This window comes from Elgaria multicarinata, chromosome 13 (assembly GCF_023053635.1).
Source record: "Elgaria multicarinata webbii isolate HBS135686 ecotype San Diego chromosome 13, rElgMul1.1.pri, whole genome shotgun sequence".
NCBI classification, from domain to species: Eukaryota; Metazoa; Chordata; class Lepidosauria; order Squamata; family Anguidae; genus Elgaria; species Elgaria multicarinata.
In genome coordinates, this window is record NC_086183.1 from 3683820 (window position 1) to 3710290 (window position 26471).

Sequence of the window (26471 nt, forward strand, 5' to 3'; positions counted from 1 at the left end):
TCCCTTGGGTTGATGGGCAGGTGAGGGGGGAGGAGTGGCTGCAAGTGGGGGGGGGAGTTTAATGGACTCCAGGTCAGCCTTGTGCCTGTGGAAAAACCGGAAAAGTATGATACTGATCAATAAAGTACTAGCATGCAGATGGCCTGTCCGAGTCAACCTAATTTACTCATATTTTGCATTACGTATTCTCATCTTGTTTGTCATAGGGTGGAGCTATGCAGGCCACTGCTCCGACCGAAGCCTTTGAAGATGCCAGCAAATGTTGCCCAGGTCCTCTCAAGCTGACCTTCACAACCACAAGGGCATTGCTTCACAATGGAGGAAATCCCAGGATTGTGGCCCTCCCACAGCTCCAGGCTAGGGCTTCTCGAGAACCGCTGCCCGTTTCTCACCCACCTGGATCAAGTTGGCCGCCGGCGTCCGTCTCTTCTCAAAATGCTTCTGTCGATGTTGCTCTTGGACTTTGAGAGCAAAACCTGAACCCAGGATCCCCTGTATGGAAAAGAGAAATGGACCCAACCTCTCAGCAACGGCAGGGCGTGGAGGTCAGGGGTTAATTCTGGGCCCAAGGGAAGCACCAAGGCCCAAGGTTTTGCTCTTCCACCAGCCCCAGACATCTGGGCCTGAAAGGGCAGGAGAGACCTGGTTGTCCCAGCTTCTCCTGGAACTAAGGGGGCTTCCAGAAGATGAGGCTGCTCGTGCCACCAGCCCAAAGGCACTGGGCAGCCAGTCTGCACTTCCCTCCCAGGCGGATCTTTTGTGGTGGGAAAATATAGGAGGGTTTTTCCCCCCCACATTCGAGGCAGGGCAGTTACACCATAAAAGCTTCATCTGGAAGCACCCCAAGAAATCTACCGGCTCAGCCAGAGCCTCCTTGCTACCCGATTGCTGCTGTTTTCCTGCAATTTAACAACTCATCCAACTTCACCTGGGGCAACTCCAGTTATTTCGCTGCCCTGGGAAACATTTGCTTACTTTGTGCTCCCACCACAGAATCTTTATCTATGTGGTGGGGGGGGGGCGAAGGGAGGGAGCAACTGAAGGATTCCTAAATCCCCCTCTTTCCCCGCAAAGGGGAAAGTGTCAAGCAGGAGATCCTTGAGAGCTAGCAATACCTGGGGAGGAACAGCATCCCCCTCCCACACAGGTGTTTCTGATTTTGGCCACCCATACAAATGAATGGGTACTTTTGTTTCTTTCATCGACTGGTGTGAGAGGAAAGAGGCGCAATCCAGGGAACCCAGTGTGCACACGCTCGGCAAGACCCTGGCGCCACCCCCCCTGCGCTGAGGGATGCATGTGTGTGTATGTCTGTGGGGGAAACGAGGCGTCCTACTGTCCCAGGCAGCCCTGCACTCCCCCCCACCTCCTCGGGACCACTTACAGCAGGTAGAGCAAAGAAGGAGATGCCCAGCAGGGCAAAGCAGGCAGCCAGCACCCGGCCCAGCCACGTCTGGGGGGTCTTGTCCCCATAGCCAATTGTGGTGAGTGTGATCTGAAAGCGGAGAAGAGAAGTTGTGGCAGCTGCATGAAAAAGACAGGTCCCTGCCCCCAAGGAGCCTCCAGTACCACATGATTTTTGCTCCATTCTCCTAGTTCAGCCTCCCCTCACCTGGTGCCCTCCAGGTATGGTGAATGACAACTCCAAGCATCCCCCAGCTGTTGTGTTTCCCAAAACCTCCCACCTTCTGGGGTCTGCTACGCAATCCACAAAGCTTTATTCAGGCTATAAACTTCCCTTCCCACCTGAAGAGAGTCCAACCTTTAGGAACTTTCCTCTAGGCAAAACTATGCAAACTAAGCAAGACAATTGTCCTTTCAAGAAAAAGGGAAAGCCTTTTCCCAGAACGTTTTAACTTCAAGGAGGCTGGTTCAGAAGAAGCCTTTGGCGAGAAGCTAGCCAGGCCGACCTTAAGAACATCAGAAGAGCCCTGATGCTGGATCAGGCCAAGGGTCCATCTAGTCCAGCACTCTGTTCGCACAGTGGCCAGCCAGCCGTCAGCCAGGGATGAACAAGCAGGACACGGTGCAATAGCACCCTCCCACCCATGTTCCCCAGCAACTGGTGCACACAGTCTTACTGCCTCTGATACTGGAGACAGCACACAACCACCAGGGCTAGTAGCCATGGATAGCCTTCGCCTCCAGGAATTTATCCAACCCCCTTTTAAAGCCATCCAAATTGGTGGCCATCACTACATCCTGTGGTAGTGAGTTCCATAATTTAACTCTGCGCTGTGTGAAGAAGTCCTTCCTTCTATTTGTCCTGGCTCTCCCACCAATCAGCTTCATGGGATGACCCCGGGGACCTTCTCTCGCCTTCCTTTAGTTCCGCCCATTTGAGTCTTTGGCGAACTCTAGGGTCAGCGAGCCCTGAAGCGCTGCCCTCCCCCTCTGAAGACTACGGACTTCCCCCAGACTGTGTGTGGTTAACGTTCTCAGTGATAAGGTCTGGCGAAGGTTCACCCCCAGCTGGTGAGGAGCCCGTGGGAACCACCTCCCCCACCTCCCGTGTAGGCCAGTACGTTTCTGGCGCTGCCTCCTCTGCTTCAGGACCTGATTCCGATCGATCGCCTGAAACTCCTTCCCCCAGCCTAAGGGGAACAGGCCCGGCCACGACACCAGCCAGCAAGACGGTCCTACTTCTTCCATTGCTCTGTCGTCCAATCCAGCTGCCTCCCCCAGCCCCACAGATTTCAGATCATGCAGGGGATTGCCTGCACTCACCAAACCCTGGGCCCTGGAGAGATTTGTTGCCGCCCACCTGCTCGGTATGACATCAACCACTGTCTTGCACATGGGCTTCCTCTTGCTCCCTCCTCCCCTGCCCTAAGACAAAAGGCCCCAGCCAGATCAAAAAAGTGTCCGACTTACCGTACCCCACCACAGCGAGTCTGCATAGGTGAGGAAATCTTTGTTGGCATCTTTTTCCGCCAGGTAGACAAGGAAGGAGGCAAAGATGAGGACCAGGAACCCAATGTACCAGGCTGTGATCAGCTCCTGCCAGCATGACACAGAGCCCGAAAGTGAACTTTTGCCATGGAGACCCAACAGCAATCTCGGGCACCGGAGCCCGAGCAAAGACATGCCACGGCCGACTGGCAAAGCCAAGAGGCGGGGGAAAGAAAAGCCCTTTATCGTTGGTTTAGCCCAGTTTTATTTAGGGTTGTAAAAGCCACCTTGGGTGCCAGAGTGTTCCTGGTAGGAAGGCAGGGTACAAATCGGATGAACAGGTGGATGTTCAGGCTACTCACCTGAGGGTTAAAAGTTGGGAGGGGGAATCCTCGGCCCACACATGCAACGGCCCTCCCTGCCCACTCAGTCCCTGCCCTTCCCATGCCGAGGGGGAAGGTCATGGGAACACAACAAGAGGCCTTATACTGAGTCAGACCCTTGGGCCATCTAGCCCTAATATTATCGACACTGACTGGCAGCAACGGCTCACCAGGGTTTCAGGCAGGATCCTTTCCTCGCCCTACCTGGAAATGCTGCTGGGGATCGAACCGGGGACCTTTGGCATTGGAAGCAGGGGCTCTACCACTATGCCAGGGCCCTTCCATGCAGGTGGCAGTAAATTCCTGCTTGGGATGCATGTTGATGTTCAGCCCACTTTTGTTTCTGGCCAAATATATTTGACTTTTCGTGTGTGTGTATTATTTCCAAGCATCTGCCAAACCCAGGAACGCTGGAACCTGCCTTCTGCCAAGTCAGGCCACTGGGCCCATCTTGCTCAGTATTGCCTACTTTGACTAGCAGCAGCTCTCCGGGATTTTAAGTAGCTCTACCTGGAGCTTTTCCCAGGTCTACCTGGAGATGCCGCGGATTGAACCCGAGACCTTCTGCATGCAAAGCAGGGCCTCTACCACTGAGATAAGGGCCCAGGTACGTCCGACAAGGACCCAGGGAGTTGCTGCCTTAAATGAAGCCCGACCACTAGGCCATCTAGCCTAATATTGTCGACACTGACTGGCAGCAATGGCTCACCAGGGTTTCAGGCAGGACCCTTTCCTCGCCCTACCTGGAAATGCTGCCAGGGATCATAGAATCATAGAATCATAGAATCATAGAATAGCAGAGTTGGAAGGGGCCTACAAGGCCATCGAGTCCAACCCCCTGCTCAATGCAGGAATCCACCCTAAAGCATCCCTGACAGATGGTTGTCCAGCTGCCTCTTGAATGCCTCTAGTGTGGGAGAGCCCACAACCTCCCTAGGTAGCTGATTCCATTGTCGCACTGCTCTAACAGTCAGGAAGTTTTTCCTGATGTCCAGCCGGAATCTGGCTTCCTTTAACTTGAGCCCGTTATTCCGTGTCCTGCACTCTGGGAGGATCAAGAAGAGATCCTGGCCCTCCTCTGTGTGACAACCTTTTAAGTATTTGAAGAGTGCAAACTGGGGACCTTTGGCAGGGGCTCTACCACTATGCCAGGGCCCTTCCATGTAGGTGGCAGTAAAACCACTGCTTTCTCTGTGTGTGTGTGTGTGTGTGTGTGCTGTGTGTGCACGCATGCCTCCCTCCCTCCCTCTCTCCCTCCCTCCCTCCCTCTCTCAAGCCCCTTTCAGTTTCTGAAAAACAGCTGCCTGTCTCCAGCTCATCATGACCAGCCCAATCCCCACTGCTGTTCTGGTGTGAGCATTTCATTGAGAGGAAATTCAGGCTCTTATCAGGGATTCCTTAATGAAAAGATCAGTCCTGGCAGACAAGCCCAGAGGAAGGTTGTCCACCTGCTACCATCCACAGCCACATGGCGCACCAGGGGAGCGGCAACAGAGGAACCCATGAAGCTGCTTTATACTAATTCAGACCCTTGTGGTCCATCTAGCCCAGTACTGTTGACATTGACTGGCAGCAGCCGCTCTCCAGCGCTTCAGGCAGGGTTCTTTCCTCGCCCCACCTAGAGATGCCAGGGATCGAACCTGGGACCTTCAGGCCCTCTCTAAATAGGAACACAGGAAGCTGCCTCACAATGAGTCAGACATTTGGCCCAGTATTGCTGATACTGACTGGCAGCAGCTCCTTAAGGATTTCAGGCTGGATTCTTCCCTAGCCTTACCTAGAGAAGCCAGGGGGTGACGCAAAGCAGGAACTCCATCACTGAGCTATGGGCCTTCCCTAAATAGGAGCTTGGGACGCTGCCTTATACTGAGTCAGACCCGTGGTCCATGTAGCCCAGTATTACTGGCACTGACTGGCAGCAGCTGTCCTGGGTTTCAGACAGCTCGACTTGTAAGATGCTGGGGTCTGAACCTGGGACCTTTCTGCTCACCCAAGCCACCAATTCCCCCCTCAAAAAGGTTAAAAGCAAGCCCGAGGCGCTGAAGCCAGGCTGGGGGCTGCTGCACCTTGCACACAGCCGCCTGCTTCCCAGGCTCCCTCTTCTCTGCAGCTGCTGACTCACCTTGCTGTGAGCATAGACCACTGAGCCCAGAAGCTTCCAGGTTCCGCCGCGGCGATCCATGCGGACCATGCGCAGGATCTGCAGGAAGCGCATGCTGCGCAGCGCCGAGGTAGCGAAGATGTTGCCCTGGGTGCCGGCAGCGATGACGGCCAGAGAGGCGATGAAGACGATGAAATCTGGAGCAGAGCAGAGGGAGGGGGATGCGGCCCAGGGCAGGGTCAAGGCACAGGCCTGTCAGTAGTATGTCAATCCCTCCCCTTTAGCACCTCCCCCCCCTTTAACGCAGGTGGGTTGAACCACCAAATCCCATGGTGGTGAGGCCCTCGGGGGCCGAGTTTCAGTGGTGGGCGGGGCAGGCTCCAACTCTGGATTCCTCTTGGCGCCTCCTGAAAACGTGGTTGTTCCAGGAACGACGACCGGCCACCGTTCACTTTGCGTCTTTTTTTTAAAAAATCTATTTTAATGTGGTTTTATTCTGTTTTTATTTTATTTTATCTTGTACACCGCTCTGAAATTTTGAATGGGGAGCGGTATATCAATACTGCAAAATAAATAAATAAATAAATACATAACACCGACCCTCACACCTCTTTTTGCTTGATGCTCTTCTTGACGCTCAGCCTTAGGGGAGGCATTTCAGCCGTTTAGGGCATGGGGGAAAGTTGCACAACAGCCGGGAAACCAGCAAACGATTGGTGGATGGAGGAAAGGGCGCGGCCAGACAGGAACTCCAAGCCTGAAATTCTGCACTCCAGCCTGAAGGCCTAAAGTACAGAAGCTCATTGCTTAAAGGTCAAAAGCTTCCCATCCTGGCCCCAAATGACACCCACCCACATCGAGAGCCTTGGCACTCACTCTATGATGGATGGGGCAGGGAATGAAAACACCACACACACTCACACATACCATTAAGAATTTGAAAATGGGAAAGATTCCATGAAATGGAATTGCTGTGAGGGAGCTGGAAGTCCACCTTTTTGCTTTTGCAAGGTCTACAGGAGCATTCCTGGGAAAGCATCCCGAAACCAGGGATGTGTGTAGCACTAGCGACCTCCAGCAGGTGGCACTCATGGTCTCCCGCTGTTGGGAGAATTGGACCCGCTCAGCCAAAGGCAGGTGTGCGTGCGTGCGTGCCCCCGAAAAGGGACTCTGCCAGGTTTGGGACACAGCCGATCTGGCTACATCTGGGCAGGCAGGCAGGCAGGGGTGTGTATCTGGCATCAAGACGTGTCTCATGACCACAGCCACAAGTTGGGACGCCCCAATTCCCACCTTGGGAAGCAATTATTAGCCAAGTTTATTTAGTTGTGGTCAGAGACCAGCCACTAAAAAATACAACCTTATGAGGTCAACTAGCAGATGCAAATCTAAATGCAAACTACAAATGCAAAAACATACATGGAGCAGAAAATCCAATCAACGCTAACTTCAGCCACAGTATCTATTGCTATCAGCTGATGTTAAAAAAAATTATAATGAGATTTAATCATCTGAAGGAAGCAGTTATTAAAACCCTTTCGCAAATTAAAACCATACAATAAAATGGCTGAAGACCCCCTACATTTGGGATGGGCCAATGGGCAGGCACCAGCTGCAATTCAGCCTAGAGATGTGAAGGCCTGGGGGGAGAAAATCCGGGGGGGGGGAAGGAGAGGGAACAGAAAAAAATGAAAATAAACCCTGTTTCTCCCCCCATTTTTTCCCCTAGGGATTTTTGAAAGATTGGGATAGATACACACATTTTCCTTGTTTTTTTTCCCTGATTTCCCCCACAAGCCTTCAAATCTCTAACCCACGCCCCGTGACCTCCCATCTCAGCCCCACTAGAGCCCTTGTCTTAATATTATCCCACCTGCTTTCTTCAATACGGCATGAAGACACAAGCAAAAGGCCTCTGTAACCCCTTGACATGAGAGAGCCCTTTGCCCATGGCTGAGTTTGCAGAGCTCTGAGTCCACGGGGGGTGGGGGGCGCCAATTCAAAATGCAGCAGTTGTTCAAACTCCGTCACTGTCTTGGGAACTACAGAATTTCCTTAGCTATTCTGGATTTTGGACTAGGACCCAGTTTTGAACTGCGTGGGAGAGACTAGAACATCACCCCTTCCTCATAGAGACTTACCTCAGGGTGAGCTGGGAGGTTTTCACTCCTAATGAGGCACTAGAAAAGGCTATTAATTTCCCAAGTTTAAATGCTTTGGGAAGTGTGAGAGGGAGCCCTCGCCCCCCCCCCCCCCGCCCCAGCTTCTTCTGAGATGGGGGAGGGATGCAGCCTGTCAGCTCCTGGAAGGGAGGCAGGCACCTAGCAGAAGCGCCTAAAACAGCCTTCCTCAACCTGGGGCGCTCCAGAGGTGTTGGACTACAACTCCCAGAATGCCCCAGCCAGCTCTGATGTCTGGGGCATTCTGGGAGATGCAGTCCAACACATCTGGAGCGCTCCAGGTTGAGGAAGGCCGGCCTAGAAGATCCCAGGCACAGGCTTCGTGCTTTGGCTTCGCTCCAGGAGGAACTGCGCAACTGGCCTGGAGAACCTGCTGTGGCCCAAAGGGACGGCTTCCGTCTATCGTGGGGACCCAGCTCTGAAAGCTTGGCTAGCTGGAAGGAGGTGCGGACTTTCTTTGCATGTATGTATTCTGCATCCATTTCCCACCAATAAACTGACATCTTTTCTTTTTGCACAAGTGGCTTGTTTTCCTCTTGATAACCAAAAGAACCTGATTGATGACTTGGACCTGGCAGAACCAGAACCCAACTCAACACAGCTAAGGACTGGAACGTGGAACCTCTGTGGACTGGATGAGGTTCTGGAGCTAAGGGCTCCAAATCCCTGGTGTGGGTACTCATCACTTCCCTCTGTGACTAGAGCGATGGGTGGGGAGGGGAGCCCTTTTCTGTTCATTTCCCTCCCCTTCCAATCCCTTTCTCCTTCTGTGCTGGTATTGATAGACTGATCTGAGTCCTCCCTGGCCTTTCTACCAAAAATGCCACGCAAAGCAGCTGTAAGACTGTAAACTAGCAGGCAGTGACTGGCTCAATTTAGACAACATGTTAATCAACGCAGGGTGGAAATTTTCACTCAACAGTTGAGCTTTTAGGGGGCACTCCTCACACAACATGTTCTAACTCCACCGTTGTGAGACAGTGGGCTACCATGGAGTTGAGTAAAATCCATCGTGATGTTTGAATGACAGTTCCTCCACCCTCTCTCCTCCCCAGGTCGTCCCGATGGTATCCCATCAGCAGCTGCAAAAAACTTTTCCTGGTAGCTCTCCTAGAGCAGCACTTGCTCCTTTCGCCGCTCTTGTCAGGGAACTCTGTAACTACTGAGGAAAGACAACGCAATGCAACGGAAAACTCCATGAAGCCCTCCAAACAACACGCAACAGAACCGTTGTGCAGGAATTCTCCTCTGCACAGCGTGGATATTCAGTGTGGAATGTTTTCCAAAAAGACAACACATTTCTCAACGGTGGTTTAAGAACTCCACTGTGGAGTTCTAAATTCTCCACTGAGAATTGTGTTGCCTGAACTGAGCCACTGTCTTGCTTTTATTGACTGTACCTAAAGCCTTCTTGGCTGAGAAGACGGAGAAAAAAATGTTTCATTAAATAAAAAATATAGCTCTGTGTAACGCACCATGCATCTGATGTGGTGGACTCTCATCTACAAAAGCTTATACCAGAAGAAATGTGTTGGCCTTTAAGGTGCCATAAGACTCCATGTTGTTTTCGTTGCAACAGACAAACACAGCTGCTACCCTGCTGGAAGGTCAAAGCTTGCAAGCCCAGATTCAGCCGCCCACCTCTTGTCCTGTTGCTACACGGCTTCCCGTGACACCTCCCCTCCCGGCGAATATGGGGGCAAAGTGAGGGTCATGCACCCCACCCCCTTGTACGCATACCTATGACGCAGAAAGGTTTCCGGGCAAATCGGAAGCGTCCCTGCCATCCTCTGTAGCGACAGCAGCAGCCGGCTGACCAGACCCGGATGATGTATTCCATTCCGAAAACCACAATCATGACAAACTCCTGCAGGGAGGGGAAGAGAGAAAAATCAGGTGTGGAAATTGTGGCGGGCCGGGGAATGGTCACAAAGGCCACCATCCGAGTAGAAGAAAGCCACCCAGCCGTGAAAAATTTTTTCCTTCACTTGTAACGCTAAGAGCTATTGGGAGTGGTAGTGAGAGGACACGGTGGAAGATTACCGAATGATGCTGATTTGTGGGAAAATACAAATGAATAAAGAAAAGAACTACTTCTTATAATACGTCATTAAATTCTGAAATTCACCACCCCAACATTTAGAGGTAGGTTCTAATTTGGAAGAGCGTAAGAAAGGATTAAATTCAGGGCAGAGTCCGTAACCGGTAGCCATAATAGCTAAACAGAACCTCCATGTTAAGGGGAAGTCTATCTCTGAATACCAGACACAAGGGATAAACAACAAGTGATCCCTGCTGCCCCACTTGCTGGCTTCCCAGAGGCATCCAGAAAACTGTTTGAAATGAGGCTCTGGGCTAGACAGAACTTGGATCATACCAAGGGTCCAGCTAGGCCATTCGTCCTTATGCTCTTATCAAACATTGCTACCAAGTGGTAGTTCCAGCCATGTGCAACAAGACCTCACCCAGACTCTCTTTCTCTCTCTGTTTTCCTTCTGCAGGCTCCACTGCAGCGCAATGGCCATGCCACCCCCACAAGCCCCCATGGACCCCACAAACGGAAACGAGAACTCAGAAAGGGCAGGGGTGACACAGGGACCTGCTTTCTAAATATAAATGTCCCCATTACAAATCATTGATCCCTCTCCGAGCAAAAGCCAGACCTCAGCTAGGGAAGGCTCTCTTTGGAAGAGGAAGACAGTTTACATGGCTAGCGTGAATTTTGAACAGACATAGAGGAGCGGGGGTGCATTACAAGAGCCGTAGGAGAACTCGGGGCTGGAAGGCCTCCGCAGGTGGGGCAGGGGCAAGGCACACACTGCTGAGCCACCTGACCCATAGGACTGGCCTCCTCAGAAACCGCCTGTGTATATTTTCAAGTTTTGTATGAAAACTGACTGTCACCTGTTTGCTGACTATGAGTCCCCAATCATCACTTGATTTGCTATGAGATCACGGAACATTCACAAGCACTTAACTGCTCAGGGTGAAAGCGTCAGTAACAGACTCTTGACAACACAGTTCCAGTGAGAAACAAGTTGTCTGTTTAGCTGGGGAGGTGGGGGCCAAGGGACAGGGGGAGGCTGCAGGGAGAAAATGGGGATGGAAGCAAGGATGCTGAATAGAATCACAGAATCATAGAATAGCAGAGTTGGAAGGGGCCTACAAGGCTCTAATGAAGACTCAGATGAGGATGAGATTCAGGCTGTTTTTCCCAGGGGGGAACCTTCAGTACTTTCTCCTGTATCCTTCAGGCTGGAGGACATGGCACTATCACTATCCTTGGACTTGAATGGCAAGTCCCCATTAGTCCCCTCATAGAATCATAGAATAGCAGAGTTGGAAGGGGCCTACAAGGCCATCGAGTCCAACCCCCTGCTCAATGCAGGAATCCACCCTAAAGCATGCCTGACAGATGGTTGTCCAGCTGCCTCTTGAATGCCTCTAGTGTGGGAGAGCCCACAACCTCCCTAGGTGGCTGATTCCACCGTCGCACTGCTCTAACAGTTAGGAAGTTTTTCCTGATGTCCAGCCGGAATCTGGCTTCCTTTAACTTGAGCCCGTTATTCCGTGTCCTGCACTCTGGGAGGATTGAGAAGAGATCCTGGCCCTCCTCTGTGTGACAACCTTTTAAGTATTTGAAGAGTGCTATCATGTCTCCCCTCAATCTTCTCTTCTCCAGGCTAAACATGCCCAGTTCTTTCAGTCTCTCTTCATAGGGCTTTGTTTCCAGACCCCTGATCATCCTGGTTGCCCTCCTCTGAACACGCTCCAGCTTGTCTGCATCCTTCTTGAATTGTGGAGCCCAGAACTGGATGCAATTCTGGGCTCCACTGGAGGGTGAAGCCGCTCCAGGTTTCAATCAGCACCAGTCAGAACTCTAAAGGAGCTATCCAAGGTGCGAAGCCTCCACTGGTGGGAAGCCAAAAGAAACCACATGTGAATGTGAGAGCACAAGGAATAAATTCCACTAATCAACTAGTAATCACCAGATACATCTTTGACTAGAGGCTCCGGGGCACACCTGACAAATTAAACAGAAGCCAGATTCTAAGACAATCTGGTACCCTCCAGCTGTTCTTGACTTCAATGCCCATCAGCTCCAGCTGGCATGGCCAATGGTCAAGAATACTAGGAGTTGTAGTCCAAAACATCTGGAGGACCTCTGGTTGGGAAAGGCTGTTCAAAGCACACCGCCAACGTTCTCTGACAATTGGAGCACCAATGCATCATTTTAATCCATGGAACCATTCCAGTGGGATCCATGAACAGTCCGGGGATGCAGCCCTGTGTGGAAGTGATGAAGTTCTGCCAAACAAACTTTGGCCATAAAAACTATTAATTTTGGTAGGCAGGTAGGAAGCTGACTTATATACTGAGTTAAGGCATTAATGTCTTGAGTTAAGACATTCTGCATCCAGTCTAGGGCTAGGCTTAAAAACATCCCTGAGAGATGGCTGTCCAGCTGTACCTTGAAGGGGTCTGGAAACGAAGCCCTATGAAGAGAGACTGAAAGAACTGGGCATGTTTAGCCTGGAGAAGAGAAGATTGAGGGGAGACATGATAACACTCTTCCAATACTTAAAAGGTTGTCACACAGAGGAGGGCCAGGATCTCTTCTCGGTCCTCCTAGAGTGCAGGACACGGAATAACGGGCTCAAGTAAAGGAAGCCAGATTCCGGCTGGACATCAGGAAAAACTTCCTGACTGTTAGAGCAGTACGACGGTGGAACCAGTGACCTAGGGAGGTTGTGGGCTCTCCCACACTAGAGGCCTTCAAGAGGCAGCTGGACAAGCATCTGTCAGGGATGCTTTAGGGCAGATTCCTGCATTGAGCAGGGGGTTGGACTCGATGGCCTTGTAGGCCCCTTCCAACTCTGCTATTCTATGATTCTATGAAGGCCTCTAGTGTAGGAGAGCCCACGACCATCCTGAGCAATTGGTTCCATTGTCATAGTGCTCTAACAGTCAGGACGATTTTCCTGATGTCCAGCTGGAATCTGGCTTCACGTAACTTGAGCTCATTCTTCCGCGTCCTCCACTCTGGGAGGCTCAAGAAGAGATCCTGGCCCTCCTCTGTGTGACAACCTTTCAAGTACTTGAAATCCTCACTGTTATCTCTGATCTAAGGTCAGAGATAACAGCAGGAATGCAGGCCACAGAGAAGGTGGCTGGCAGTGGGAGGAGCCACAGTCACTGACACTGTACAGCTGGTGGGGGCAATTCAGCCCCCCCTCTTCTCTCCACAGGATGTAGCACAGCAGCTCACGGACTGCCTCCCGAGCTTCAAACATGAGTTTTTCCTGTCCTGTGTCGGGTATCGAACCTGGGACCTTTGGCACGCAAAGCAGGTGCTCTAGCACTGAGCTACAGGCCTTGCCCTTGACGGAGAACCCAAGAACCCCTCCACCTTTCCAGGTCTGACGAAGAATCCACACAGAGCCCCAGGAGCCTCGGCCCGCCTGGCCCATATGATCGGCCCCATTATGTCCCTCCCCGTACCCTCTGAGCATGAGTCAAAAAGGGCACGTTTTCCTGCAGCGTCAGCTTTGTCCTGCCTCGTTGCCTCCCTTCTTTTTTTTTGGGTGTTGCAAAAACAAGCCCCTATTTTGCTTACTAGAGGGAAAGTCACACGGACCTTCTTAATTTAGTCTCCATCTCAGTCGGAAGAAATCCAGCGTCAGCCGTTTCTGACAGTTTGGGGGAAGTTGCATTTTTAAAGGTTTCTTTCTTCTGGGTTTGGTCTTCCTTCCTCCCCCAAGTTGCCATTTGCATCTTCCAGGCAGGTAAAGTTAATGTCCGGGGCTGCTGGCTATTCAGAACCTAACCCTTGCTGCTGGATCAGAGCAGAGGTCCACCTAACCCAGCATTATACTTCCCAGAGCGGCCGACCAGATGCCTGCAGGAAGGCCACGGAGAGGGGGTCAGGGCAGCAGCTCTCTGCTGGCGTTTCTCCCTAGCACGTGGCATTCAGAGGTACTCTGCTCCTGAAAGGGGAGACTTCACTTATGCTGCCATAACCTTTCCGAAAATATAGCCCTTCCTACCAGGTCCTCTCCATGGGAATTCTGTTCTGTGCCCTGGTCCTCTCTCACCTCAACTACTGCAGTCTTCTCTCTGATCTTCTGTCATATGGCAAGGAGGACTGGGCTCTTGTACCTTTAACAGTTTTATAGAAAAGGGGATTTCAGCAGGTGTCATTCGTATACGTGCAGCACCTGGTGAAATTCCCTCTTTATCATAACAGTTAAAGCTGAAGGAGCTATACTAGAGTGACCAGATACAAAAGAAGGCAGGGCTCCTGCAGCTTTAACTGTGGTGATGAAGAGGGAATTCCACCAGGTGCTGCATGCATGCAAATGACACCTGCTGAAATCCCCCTTTCAGTACAACTGTTAAAGATACAGGAGCCCTGTCCTCCTTTCCATAGGGTCACCCGAGTTCTGACCTTCATCCGCTCACACCTGTTGCAGAAATCAGTCATTTCTCTTGCTGCTCTGAGAAGGCCAGGATCTGGGAGTGGACAGGAAGCCAGGGGAGGGGGGTTCAGGAGGGGCATGGCCTTCTGCCCACTCTCAGATCCTGGCCTCCACCTTCAAAGTCCTCTGTGGCCTTGCTGCCCCATATCTCTCGCCCCCCCTCAGCCCTACAAAGGTCTCCTGCAAACAACTCCTGCCTTTCTCCTTTGCCGCTCTGGATTCTTGGATCGGCCGCCCAGGACACCTGCACGATGCCCTTCCTCTACCTTCCTCCTAGTTCCTCCGCAAACCTCACCTTTTCCGCAAAACCTTGGCCACAATCCGCTGGTTCTGGATCCCTGCCATAATTGAGCCTAAGCACGAGGAACTGCAATGTTTGCATATAGTCCCCCCCACACACACACACGGCTGCTTTGACCCTGCCTCCCTTAGCCTCCCCTTCCTTGGTTGTTTCCCGGGCCTCTATTTTTAGATTGTAAGTCCCTTGGGGCAAGGACCTGTCAGCCTGTTCTTTGCAAAGCGGCACATGCATAAATGGAGCTACTGAAATAAATAAGTTTTCGAAACACAAAAAGCTGATAGCTATGGAAAGATCCCAAGTGGAGGCTGATGGCTCTGAGGTCAGTGAGGCGGTGAATCTGCTCCGGGTTTCAGCCGGAACAAGTCACTACTCTAAAGGAGAGAGTGCTGACTGGTTCCGGCTGAAACCCAGAGCGGATTCACTGCTCCACTGACCTTGGAGCCACCAGCTTCCACTGAAAGATCTTCCCCTCCATGAATTAAACCCTTTTCGAAAGCCATCTTAAAAAACAAACGAAAGGAAAATTGCAGGCACCAGGGCAGGGCAGATGTGCATGGAGACTGCAGTTCTCATTGGGGAGAGGGTTTTACCTATTCCCTTCTTCACTCCTTCAGAACTCTAAAAGAAGCTATCCAAGAAACTACTCAACACATATAGACACACACACAAACACACACAGCTGCTATTAGCACCTGGGATAATATTCCTGGGATAATAGCAACTGTAGGGGGACATATTTTAGTGTCACGTTAGCTGGGTTCACACAACACACTAACCCACCATGGGTTGTCGTGTTGTCAGAACCCAGCACATTTTCCACAGGGTGGGTTATTGTGTTGTCCGAATGCAGCGCGTTTTCCTCAGGGTGGTTTGCTAACCATGCACTGTGGTTTATTTTTCTCGCACAGGCCAACTTGAGAAACCATGGCTTGTTGTTGGGTTGTTTAGGGTGGTTAGCAAGCCATACTGCATAGTTAATGATCAACCCCATGGAAAAAGAGCTGCGTTCAGACAACACAATAACCCACCCTGTGGAAAAATCGTTGTGTTCAGACAGTACGGTAACCTGTCATTCAACAACAATCCACACTAGGGGCAGGGGTAGCGTGTTGTGTGAACCCAGCCATCTAGTTTGGCCCAGAGCTAAGTGGCCATCACAGCATCTTGTTGGGTGGTGACCTGGTGCCCTCCAGATCTGCTGGGAGTACAACTCTTCGCATTCTCCAGCCAGGTTGGGGAAAGTGGGCTCAGAGTCACGAAATGCCAGATTAATTGGTTCAATATCTCAGTATCAATAGTTATGAGACAACCAGTTGCTGTTTTTAAAAAAGGGCTGGGCTGGGCTACAGCTTATAATAACCCTCATACTTTTCGTGTTGAAAGCTCCAGGTTACCGGGACGGAGGGGGCGTGAAAGGAATTGCTTTGGCAAGTCTCATTAATTAATTAGCTAATAATACTTGTTTTATTAATATATTACAATTTCTAAGACTCATTTTATTTTAGCTATGTATTTATTACATTTACTCTTTTTCCCCAAGAAGCCAAAGGCAGCTTACATGTTCTTCCTCTTCCTCTTCCTCACAACAACCCTGTGAGGTAGGTTAGGCTGAGAGTCAGTGACTGGCCCAAAGTCACCCAGTGAGCTTCATGGCTGAGTGGGGACTAGGACATGGGTCTCCTGGGTTCTGGTCCACACTCTAACCATGACACCACCCTGGCTCTCTCAACACACTTCTTAAAGTGTTGAGTCTTGTGTGTGTGTGTGTGTGTGTGTGTGTGTGGAGGGGGCATCGTTGGACAAAGGCACTGCATGAACGGATACCAGCTAAGTTCTTTTGTCTCCCCAGAACACGCAAGAAGAAGCCATGCAAATAAAACAACAATAAAAACACACAGCAAAACCACAAAGCAGCCAAAGTGTAACATACAAAAAGGAAGAAATAGAGTAACTCCAGCTGTTCCAAGAAGACCGGGTCAAACAAAATTGGAGAATATCCAAAATGTCCAACGGAATAAAGAGACCAAGTCTCTGGGTCTGGAAAAAATATGTATTTTCATTCCAAGGCGTAGCCCTACCGCTTCGGCCCTGAATAATATATATGGCCCTTCTTCATGGGTCATTATTTCTAGAAGTGTCTGCAGAGATCTCTGAAAAAGATGAGTCCTGTCAGTTGAAATACCAATCCTTGAAGAAGGCCCATATATATTATTCAGGGCTGAAAGGCGTAGGGCATCTCCTTGGAATAAAACTATGTATTGTTTCAGCATCCTGAGACTAGGGCCACAGCTAGACCTAAGGTTTATCCTGGGATCCTCCAGGGTTCGCCCGACTGAGCACTGGATCCCCTGTGTGTCACCTACATGAACAGGTTTGACCCCTGGACGATCCAGGGATAAACCTTAGGTCTAGCTATGGCCCTCGTCTCTGTTCCATTTCAATAAGACAACATGGTGCCCCCAAGGTGGGCTGGACTACAACTCCCATTGTCCCCAGCTGGCAGGGCCACACTGGCTGTGGATGATGGGGGCCACAGCCGGAGGTTGACGCTCCCCCTCCTTGCTGCCACCTGCTGAGAAGCTCACGTTTGCTGGCTCCACGTTTCAGAGAGGGCTTTGGGCCAAGCTGCCTTGAGTGCGCCCACCTCTTTGCCACGGTCACCTCTGCCCCTTCTGCTTGTCCTCTCCTGGTGAGCCCAATCCATACCACTTTCTTCTTTTTGCTTCTCACTTATGGAGAGCAGGTGGCAGCTCGAAAGAGAAGCCAGGGGTTGGCAATGGCCCCCCTGTTGAGGCAGGACCTTAGCGGGTTCCCAATCATGCCGACCCCTCTTGGCGCCCGTCCTAGTTCAAGCCAAGACTCGGTGTTGAGAAGGAGCCACTTGCCACTTGCTCCCAGGGGAGCAGAGCGGAGCTGCCCCTGAGGAGAGGGGGGGTGTAGGCAAGGAGATGTGGGGCAGGGTGGGGGAGAGGAGGGTGTAGGGGAATGAAGAACAGACTTAAAGATGGGCAGACACAAACAGTGAGGCAGATGAGGAGGGTGCTGGGGAAGCCCCTCTTACCAGGATGAAGAGACACTGGTTGGCGAATTTTTGATGTTCTGGGATGGTTGAAAACACAGACAGGACCAAACAGCTGAAGACCAGGAGGAATCTGGAACAACAAAAGGAGGGGAACACAAGTTAGCACATGCTAGAACCCCCGGACATCTCTGGCTCCTCTTTAAACGAGAACCATTTGCTTGGACACGCACGCGCGCGCACACACCGGCTCCCTTCACCTTCTGTTGATCAAAGCAGGAGCATTACAACCCTGCAGGGCAGGTGCGGTTTCAGCAGATGCCTCCTCCAGCGCTCAAATTTCTTAAAAAATAATAATAAAGAGGTTAAGGAGCTCAAGACTGGATAAAAGTCCTCAAGTCCTAGGCTATTTATGTGTTGAGCTTCTTAAACCCCCAACTCTAAATGTTGCCCCAAGGGAAGGGTGAGGCAGGGCTTCCTTTGGAGTAGTACATTGTCATGCAGGGATGGATCAGGCCATGCTCAAAGGGAGATGGGCCCAAATCGCAATGGGCCTGCCACAAGCGACGTGGCGGGGGGGGGGGAGACCCTGCATTTTGAACTTCTCCGCCCGAACGCTTGCCCCACACCCAATGGGAAGGCATGGGGCAGTCTGATCTAAAATTGATCTGGGGATGTGGGAGCTAAAACCCAGCACTTGCACGCATGCACGCATGCACACCTCCCCACCTGCTTTGGAATTTGCCACCATCTTTAATGAGAAATGGACCAAAGTGGCAGGTGTCGTTCTCGCCCAATTGTGCCCTGTGCTAGTTAGTGTGGGAGCAGTTTGCATTCTCTGCCTTGGGCACCCAGAATCTGGGCCACCCATGCCAGCGAGCGCATCGGGTTTTATGCACAACCAAACTGCAGATGGCAAACTTTGGCAAAAGATGGCAGCATAGAGCAATCGACGGGGCAGGAGAAACTGCGGAAAGTCGTGGCTAGAGGCACGGAACTTTTTCCTTTTTTGCAAAGCGAAGGGGAGATTTCCCATGAACCACCCAGATGACAATCCCTTCTTCGCTTGGAAAGACCTGAATGTGTAATCTTAAAAGTTTCCCTCTGATGGGGGTGGGGGAAACCATTTTAAAAAGATTTCAGTCTTCTCTATCACCTACTGCATGTGCAATCTGGAGACACTCTGGGGAGGAGAAATCCATGCTCAATTACCAGGAGAGCTATGCGTGATATACAGCAAATAACCTTTGCACACCTCAAACTAACTACTTTTTTCTAGGGATAATAAATAATAACAACAAATTATTGTTAATAATAATAATAGTAATAATTACTACTAGTAGTAGTAGTCCAGTGTATCTGGCACTTTAAAGAACAGTTTATGCAAGAGAGAGGGTCCTGCCTTCAATAGTTTACAATCTAACCATACAATTGCTCCAACTCTTAGCTTATTCCTCAGAAAAGTTATCCTTGGCCCCATAAATCCCCACAGAATTAGCCACAGAAGAAGGGAAGGGGCCCTTATTTTGCATTAATATTCACAGCATTGCTTTATTTCACATTTTAAATGGAAAGATTGCAACGCGTAAGTGCAGAATTCAGCATGCCGAGATCCTCAGTGTTTTTGCTTGATCAAAATACCAGCTCTCATCATGGCTGCAGAGGCAGAATTAAAAAATGAGTGGTCAGCACCTAGAGAGCTCTCAGAAAGTATCAAGGCAGGAGGGCAGAACCGTCACCAGGCTGGGTGGCTTTTTCGTACAGTGCATGGCACCTGCTCCTTCACCTGGGCTATCAAAAACATAAATTAAACTAATGTGCTTGAATTGCGTAATTTATCCAGGCTCCAAACTCTGCTTCTTTTTTGGCCAAGAGTTAGAATGGTTCTGGTATATCCAGCCCCATTGACTAGACATGATAGATGAACACAAGTTCACCTTCCACATCCAGTGAGTGTATATCCAGGGCTGTGTCTTGGGTACCATCATTTTTTATTTATTATTATATTTGTAGCTTGTCTTTCTTCCAAGTATTCAGGGCAATGTCTAGGCCGCTTTCCTCCCCAATTTTATCCTCAAAACAACCCTGTGGTGTAGGTCAGGCTGAGAGAGTGAGTGTGATTGGCCCGTGGTCACACAGTGATGAGTGGGGATTAGAACCCGGGGCTCTGTAGTTGAAGCCTGGTACATTAACTATGATGTAGGGTGACCATATGGAAAGGAGGACTGGGCTCCCATATCTTTAACAGTTGCACAGAAAAGGGAAGTCCAGCAGGTGTTATTTGTATGCATGCAGCACCTGGTGAAATTCCCTCTTCAGCAGGACAGTTAAAGCTGCAGGAGTATAGCTACAGTGACCAGAAACAAAAGAAGGCAAGGCTCCTGCAGTGTTAACTGTTGTGGTAAAGAGGGAATTTCACCAGGTGCTGGATGCATACAAATGACACCTGCTGAAAATCCCTTTTCTATGCAACTATTAAAAGATATAGGAGCCCTGTCCTCCTTTTCATATGGTCACCCTACCATGTTGTCACCCTGGCTATGTTCAACATGAACCTAAAACCAGCAGAATTCAGCAACCTGAAAGAAATCTTTCTTTCTTAAAATAGGTTTCTAGCCCTCATGGCTGCAAAGTTCAGTTTAAAGTGTGTGGGCAAAGTGAAGCCTCCAAAGCCAGCAGGGGTCTCAGTTGGATTTCTAGTCGTCACAGGGGGCCTCACAGCTCGTCACTTTCCCCCAGGAGTTACTGAAACAGAGGAAAAAATGATGCAAGCCAAGGAAATCTTTGCAAATTCCCGTCATTAATCTTTCATTTATTAAGTAGAAGGCTGGAAAGATTGCTTTCCCTTCCTTGCTTGCAAGAGTTTGCACTTTTGGCAAAAGAAAAGAAAAGAAAAGAACGGATGTATGAGGTCTTCATTTACCTATCTAGAAGGAAAACAGAGGCAAAACCAATATTGGTGCAAATGACTATATTGTGTAACGCAGCCCTCTCGGCAGTTTTGCAACTCCCTCTCTCATAATGCTGAAGCTCGGGGTCGCTCAATGAAATTGATTGCCGGCAAGCTCAGAACAGGCAAAAGGATAATACTTCTTCGCACGACGTGCAGTCGAGATGGAATTTGCTGCTACAGGAGGCAGCAATGGGCACCAAAGCCCAGGGGAGAAGTTGCTACTTTCGTGGCCCAATCCAGACACATCGAGAAATAGGATGCTGACCTAAATGGTCCTTCGGTCTGATTCTGCACGGCCCTTCTTGCGTTTTTGATGTGTTTTGTACCTCTTCCTTCATCATGGGAAACCTCTGAAATCTAGTAAGCTGGAAGTTACAATAACCTCTCAGGGCTTTTTTACATGGTCCATTTATTATGCGCTCATCATTCCTTACTCACAGTTATTTACGAGTTCTTTAGATGACAACATACCCACTTCTGGGTCTGACTAGCACTTTCAACAAGGTTTTTTTAAGAGCAGGGAAAATGCGACATCTCATTGGAAAAGCGAAAGAAAGCACAATTGCCTCTTGTGTATTTGTGCTATTCCACTAGTGGTTATGTAAAGGAAACACAGGAAAGGAAACACTCCACATCTAGTGGTCGGATCTCAATTCTATCACAATTCTGAAAGTAGATACAGTCGATTAACAGCCAATTAACAGCCTTGTGTAGGAAAGTTCTCAATCCGGCCGCACCTATCACTCGGTTTTATTTCTGCTTTCTTTTGCCCCTTAGCAGGCTGCAGGGAACTGAATCCTTCCAGTCCGTTTTCGCCCCTACCTGAAGGGCTAAAGACACAACAAACCAAGCCAAAGGCATTCCTACACATTGCCCTTCTCTCCCAAACAGCAGTCAGAGAAAACGCTGATCTCAAAAAAGGGGCAGAAAGACACACCCAGAGGGAGGCTGTAATATTCGGAGGGCCTGGTAAAGCAGTAAGTTGAGGCAGGATTTTAAATATTCAATTACAAACAAAGATCTGGTGTCCGTTCTCCGGGGCCTGATGCGAGAATGTGCCTGAGTGGAGGCAAGACGCTCCGCGTTCCACTTTTGCATTGATCACTGCTGTGGCCAGGAATGGCTGGCTAAGTCGGGGCGGGGCAGGTGCCTGCGTGGGAGGAGAGCATTATGTGTGGGTGCCCAAGGCATTTCGCTGCCCGAAGCAGAGCAGAAGCTAACATGCAGGAGCTCACCAGGTTGGCGCCCTCCTCTGACTTCGACACCGGTGATGGGGCGCGTTCCCCACTGCACCTGAGGGGAACAGACCAGCTTAGGGGGCTCAGATACAGCTCACTGTCACTGGCCACCCGCTAGCACCTCCTGCCTGCGGTAGCTGCCTCAGGGCCGGATCTGGTAGTTTACAAGAGCGGTGATTTTCTCCCTCTCTCACAGAACCAGAATCCAGCATCATTCCATGAAGCTGACTGGCAGGAGATTCAGAACAGATAAAAGGAAGCACGGCTAAGCACAGTGCACAGTTAAACTATGGGATTCAGTTCGAGAAGATGTGACGGTTGGCCACCAATTTGGATGGCTTTAAAAAGGGGTTGGAAAAATTCCAGGAGATGAAGACTATCAATGGCTACTAGTCCTGATGGCTATGTCCTATCTCCAGTATCAGAAGCAAGGAGCCTACATACACCAGTTGCTGGGGAGCATGGGTGGGAGGGTGCTGTTGCACCGTGCCCTGCTTGTGGGTCCCTGGTCAGCAGCGGGTTGGCCACTATGTGAACAGAATGCTGGACTAGAGGGACCCTTGCTCTGATCCAGCATCTGGGCTCTTCTGATGTTCTCATGACCTCTTTTTATATTTCCATCTTTTTATATTGTATTTTGTATTTGTGTTTTAAATTTGTTCATAGAATCATAGAATAGCAGAGTTGGAAGGGGCCTACAAGGCCATCGAGTCCAACCCCCTGTTCAATGCAGGAATCCACCCTAAAGCATCCCTGACAGATGGTTGTCCAGCTGCCTCTTGAAGGCCTCTAGTGTGGGAGAGCCCACAACCTCCCTAGGTAACTGGTTCCATTGTCGCACTGCTCTAACAGTCAGGAAGGTTTTCCTGATGTCCAGCTGGAATCTGGCTTCCTGTCACTTGAGCCCATTATTCCACGTCCTGCACTCTGGGAGGTTCGAGAAGAGACCCTGGCCCTCCTCTGTGTGACAACCTTTTAAGTATTTGAAGAGTGCTATCATGTCTCCCCTCAATCTTCTCTTCTCCAGGCTAAACATGCCCAGTTCTTTCAGTCTCTCTTCATAGGGCTTTGTTTCCAGACCCCTGATCATCCTGGTTGCCCTCCTCTGAACACGCTCTAGCTTGTCTGCGTCCTTCTTGAAGTGTGGAGCCCAGAACTGGAGGCAATACTCTAGATGAGGCCTAACCAGGGCCAAATAGAGAGGAACCAGGACCTCACGTGATTTGGAAGCTATACTTCATGGTTTTAATTTTTGTGAACCGCCCAGAGAGCTCTGGCTATTGGGTGGTATAAAAATGTAATAATAAATAAATAAATAAATAAATGACCAAAAGCATGTGCTCATCATGCCTTTTTAGGCTGCAGCTGTGGGTGGAGCTCAGACATCATAGGTACAGAAGGCCCAGAGTTCTTGCAGGCTGTGACCAGCTGCTGCCTCTGCTTCTCCCATTGCTCTTTTGAGCTGTGCCAGATTGGCTCTTGGGAGACCTCCATTCTCCAAAACAGACTTCCCCAACCTGGTGCCCTCTAATGTTTTGAACGACACCTCTCAGCATTCATGATCATTCTCTGTGCTGGCTGGGCTGATGGGAGTTGATATTCAACACAACTGGAGGGCACCAGGTTGGGAAAGGTTGCTCTAAATGTTTAGGGTGACCATATGAAAAGGAGGACCGGGCTCCTGTATCTTTAACAGCTGTATTGAACAGGGAATTTCAGCAGGTGTCATTTGTATGCTTGCAGCACCTGGTGAAATCCCCTCTTCATCACAAAAGTTAAAGCCCCCCTCTATCTGGTTACTCTAGTATAGCTCCAGCAGCTCTAACAGTTGTTATGAAGAGGGGATTTCACCAGGTGCTGCATGCATACAAATGACACCTGCTGAAATTCCCTGTTCAATACGGCTGTTAAAGATACAGGAGCTCTGTCCTCCTTTCCATATGGTCACCCTACTCTAAACTATTCAGAATTTATTTATTATTTATTTGTAACATTTATGTACCACTGACTATAATAAAATTTATCAGCGGTTCACAGCATTAAAATACAGTATTTAAACATAGCATAAAATCACCGGATTAAAACGCTTCCAACAACAACGAACGAGACGTAAAATGGACTAGTAAGATGGAGTTGGCATTTCACTGCCGAACTCAAATCTCTCATCAAATCTCTCACACCTCCTCATCGGTTTCTCTACCAGACGCTTCAAGCTTCCAATCCTTATGGCCGGCTTGCACTACCTGTGATATGTCACAAGCCATGTAAGCCCACCAGCCATGTATGGTAACCTACCAGGGAATTTGTAAGCCATTTCAAGTGTTCTTAACAAAACAAAAAAGGGATACCTGGCAAGCCACAATACAAGGCTGGGGGTCTGTGTTTGGCTTGGTGGGCAGCGCGCGCTGCACTTTACAAAGTAGACCGAAAGCCCGCTAGCCAGGGGACCCCTGTGGCATGGTGTGATTTAAGTCCCAGTTTCACAGCAAGGTTTGCCCTGTAGCAGTCAAAGTAAGGTAAGGTGAAAAAGAAAGGGGCTTCACCCAAGTCAAATTATTTGGCATTTAATGGTGAATATTATTTATTTATAAATAAGGGTGCAACCCTATGCATGTTTAGACAGGAAAAAAACTCCTACAACTTCCTGCATTAGGGTGACCATATGAAAAGGAGGACAGGGCTCCTGTATCATCAGCTGTATTGAACAGGGAATTTCAGCAGGTGTCATTTGTATATATGGAGAACCTGGTGAAATTTCCACTTCATCACAACAGATAAAGCTGCAGGTGCCCTGCCCTATTTTAAATCTGGTCACTGTATAACTGCAGCATAGCTCCTGCAGGTTAAACTGTTGTGATGAAGAGGAAATTTCACCAGGTGTGACATGCATACAAATGACACCTGCTGAAATTCCCTTTTCTATGCAACTGTTTAAGGATACAGGAGCCCTGTCCTCCTTTTCATAGGGTCACCCTACCCTGTATTCCCCAGCCAGCATTGCACCCTTATTTATTTGACTTGTACCAAAAATAGCACTCAAGGTGGCTGCAAAGCATATCCTATTTATCTGGATTTGGGGAGCAAAATTCCTGGGTCGGGGAGTCTGGGTGCCGCCGGATGAGGCTTTTATTATCCAATTGCTCTGCCTCCTTCATGGCGCCATTTCCCACTTGCCATCCTCCCTGTGTTTTCCCACTGCTTCTTCTGACTTCTTTCCACAAAAAATAAAGATAGAAAAACCCCTTGAGGAGGAAAAGACAGAAAAGCTGCACTGTCCAGAATTAAGATTTTATCGGTAGCTTGCGCTTAAGATTTGTTGTTGCTTTTTAAGCTGCTCGCTGTCTTTATTTTTTCTGATTCAATTTTAATCAAATCCTCCTTGAGCATCATTTTCTTGGTGGAAAGGCAGGATACAAATCGAATCTTTATTATTGTTTATTATTATTATTTTCTTACTGTTAGCTGCTTTGGATTCTTTTTTTTTATGATAAAGCAGGATATACATTTTTAAAGAGTAAAATTTGTTGTTTATTCGTTCAGTTATTTCCGACTCTTTGTGACTTCATGGACCAGCCCACGCCACAGCACGTACCATCATTTTGGCTCCAAATAATTACTCACCTTTAAATACCTAAATAACAAAAGACTGTATTATTTATTTATTTCAATTTTACCCCACCTTTCCGCCAAGACAATTTGCACTCAAGGCAGCTTACAATCCTAAATAGAAGTTGATTAAAACAATAATAAAACCAAGGCATTGAAATACAGTTAAAGGTGCAACAATATCAGAATAAAAACGGCATCCGACCCTGTAGACCTGCTTCCATGCCAAAGTTCTGCTTGAATGAACGGGTCTTTGGTCTGCTGGTGGAAGGACAGCAGAGAGGGAGTAATGTTCAAAGCACGTCACAGAAAATACAGTAGTGTAAGAAGGCTCATGGCTCGAGAGCTACCAGACTAATTTTGTTTTAAGCCGAAGCTTGAGCCCTGAAGATGTGCAGAAGTCCAAAGCTCGAGCTTTAACAGCAAACAGGCAGGCAGCCCCTGTGCCCGCGGGATGACGGACAGCTTTGCTCAAGCAATCAGCGTGGCGCAAAGGTGAGTTCTGGGCACAGGCACCCATTTAGGCTGTCACTGCCACAGGGGAGGGGGGAGGGGATGGAGGCGGCCAATCAGGGCACACGAGGGAGGGGAAGAAGATGCAGCCCACTGCACATTTCGGAGGGGGGATTCATTATGCATGAGCAACATTTGCATTATTCATGAGCCCCTCTGCAGTGAGGGGAAAGGAAAGGAAAGGAACCTCTCATGCAAGCACTGAGTCATTACTGACTCTTGGAGGGACGCCAGCTTTTGCGGACGTTTTCTTGGCAGGCCTTATAGCGGGGTGGTTTGCTGTTGCCTTCCCCGGCCGTGATTACCTTTCCCCCAGCTAACTGGGTACTCATTTTACCGACCTCGGGAGGATGGAAGGCTGAGTCGACCCGAGCCGGCTGCCTGAAACCAGCTTCGGCTGGGATCAAACTCAGGCCGTGGGGGGAGTTTCGGCTCTAGAAACTGCTGCTTTTCCGCTCTGCGACTGAGGGGCAAAAAAAGTGGGGAAGGAGGAGGACTACTAGTGCCTGTGGTGACCTGCACTTTACACTGGTGTCAGAAGGATCTGGCTCACTGTGGGTTTTTTAAAAAGTATCTTTCACTCACATTTCCAAGAAGAACTCTGCTACTCAGGCCCAGTTCATATAATCAGCAGAGTAAAGTGGGGGGAAAAGTTTCCTGGCCTGATCTCTTCCAGACTGCAGTGAGTGTGGAGAAAGGATGGCTGTAGGTTTGAATCCTCCTCCAAGGACAGAATTCCCCGCACCCAGAAAAACAGCACAAGAAGGGAAACTACAATAAACTCTTCTCCTTGCCATATAAGTTTT

At 49.5% G+C, this 26471-nt stretch overlaps 1 protein-coding gene across 1 annotated transcript in view; it reads right to left on the minus strand.

Moving 5' to 3' along the window:
* The window catches only part of KCNQ4 (potassium voltage-gated channel subfamily Q member 4), a 120271-nt gene that overhangs the window by 24829 nt on the left and 68971 nt on the right, over positions 1-26471 (minus strand). The window contains exons 2-7 of the mRNA XM_063140549.1: positions 17398-17488; positions 9297-9423; positions 5398-5573; positions 2875-3000; positions 1385-1495; positions 397-492 (exon numbers count right to left, since the gene is read on the minus strand). Coding sequence (XP_062996619.1) covers positions 397-492; positions 1385-1495; positions 2875-3000; positions 5398-5573; positions 9297-9423; positions 17398-17488 — 727 coding nt within the window. The remainder of the gene's footprint in view (positions 1-396; positions 493-1384; positions 1496-2874; positions 3001-5397; positions 5574-9296; positions 9424-17397; positions 17489-26471) is intronic.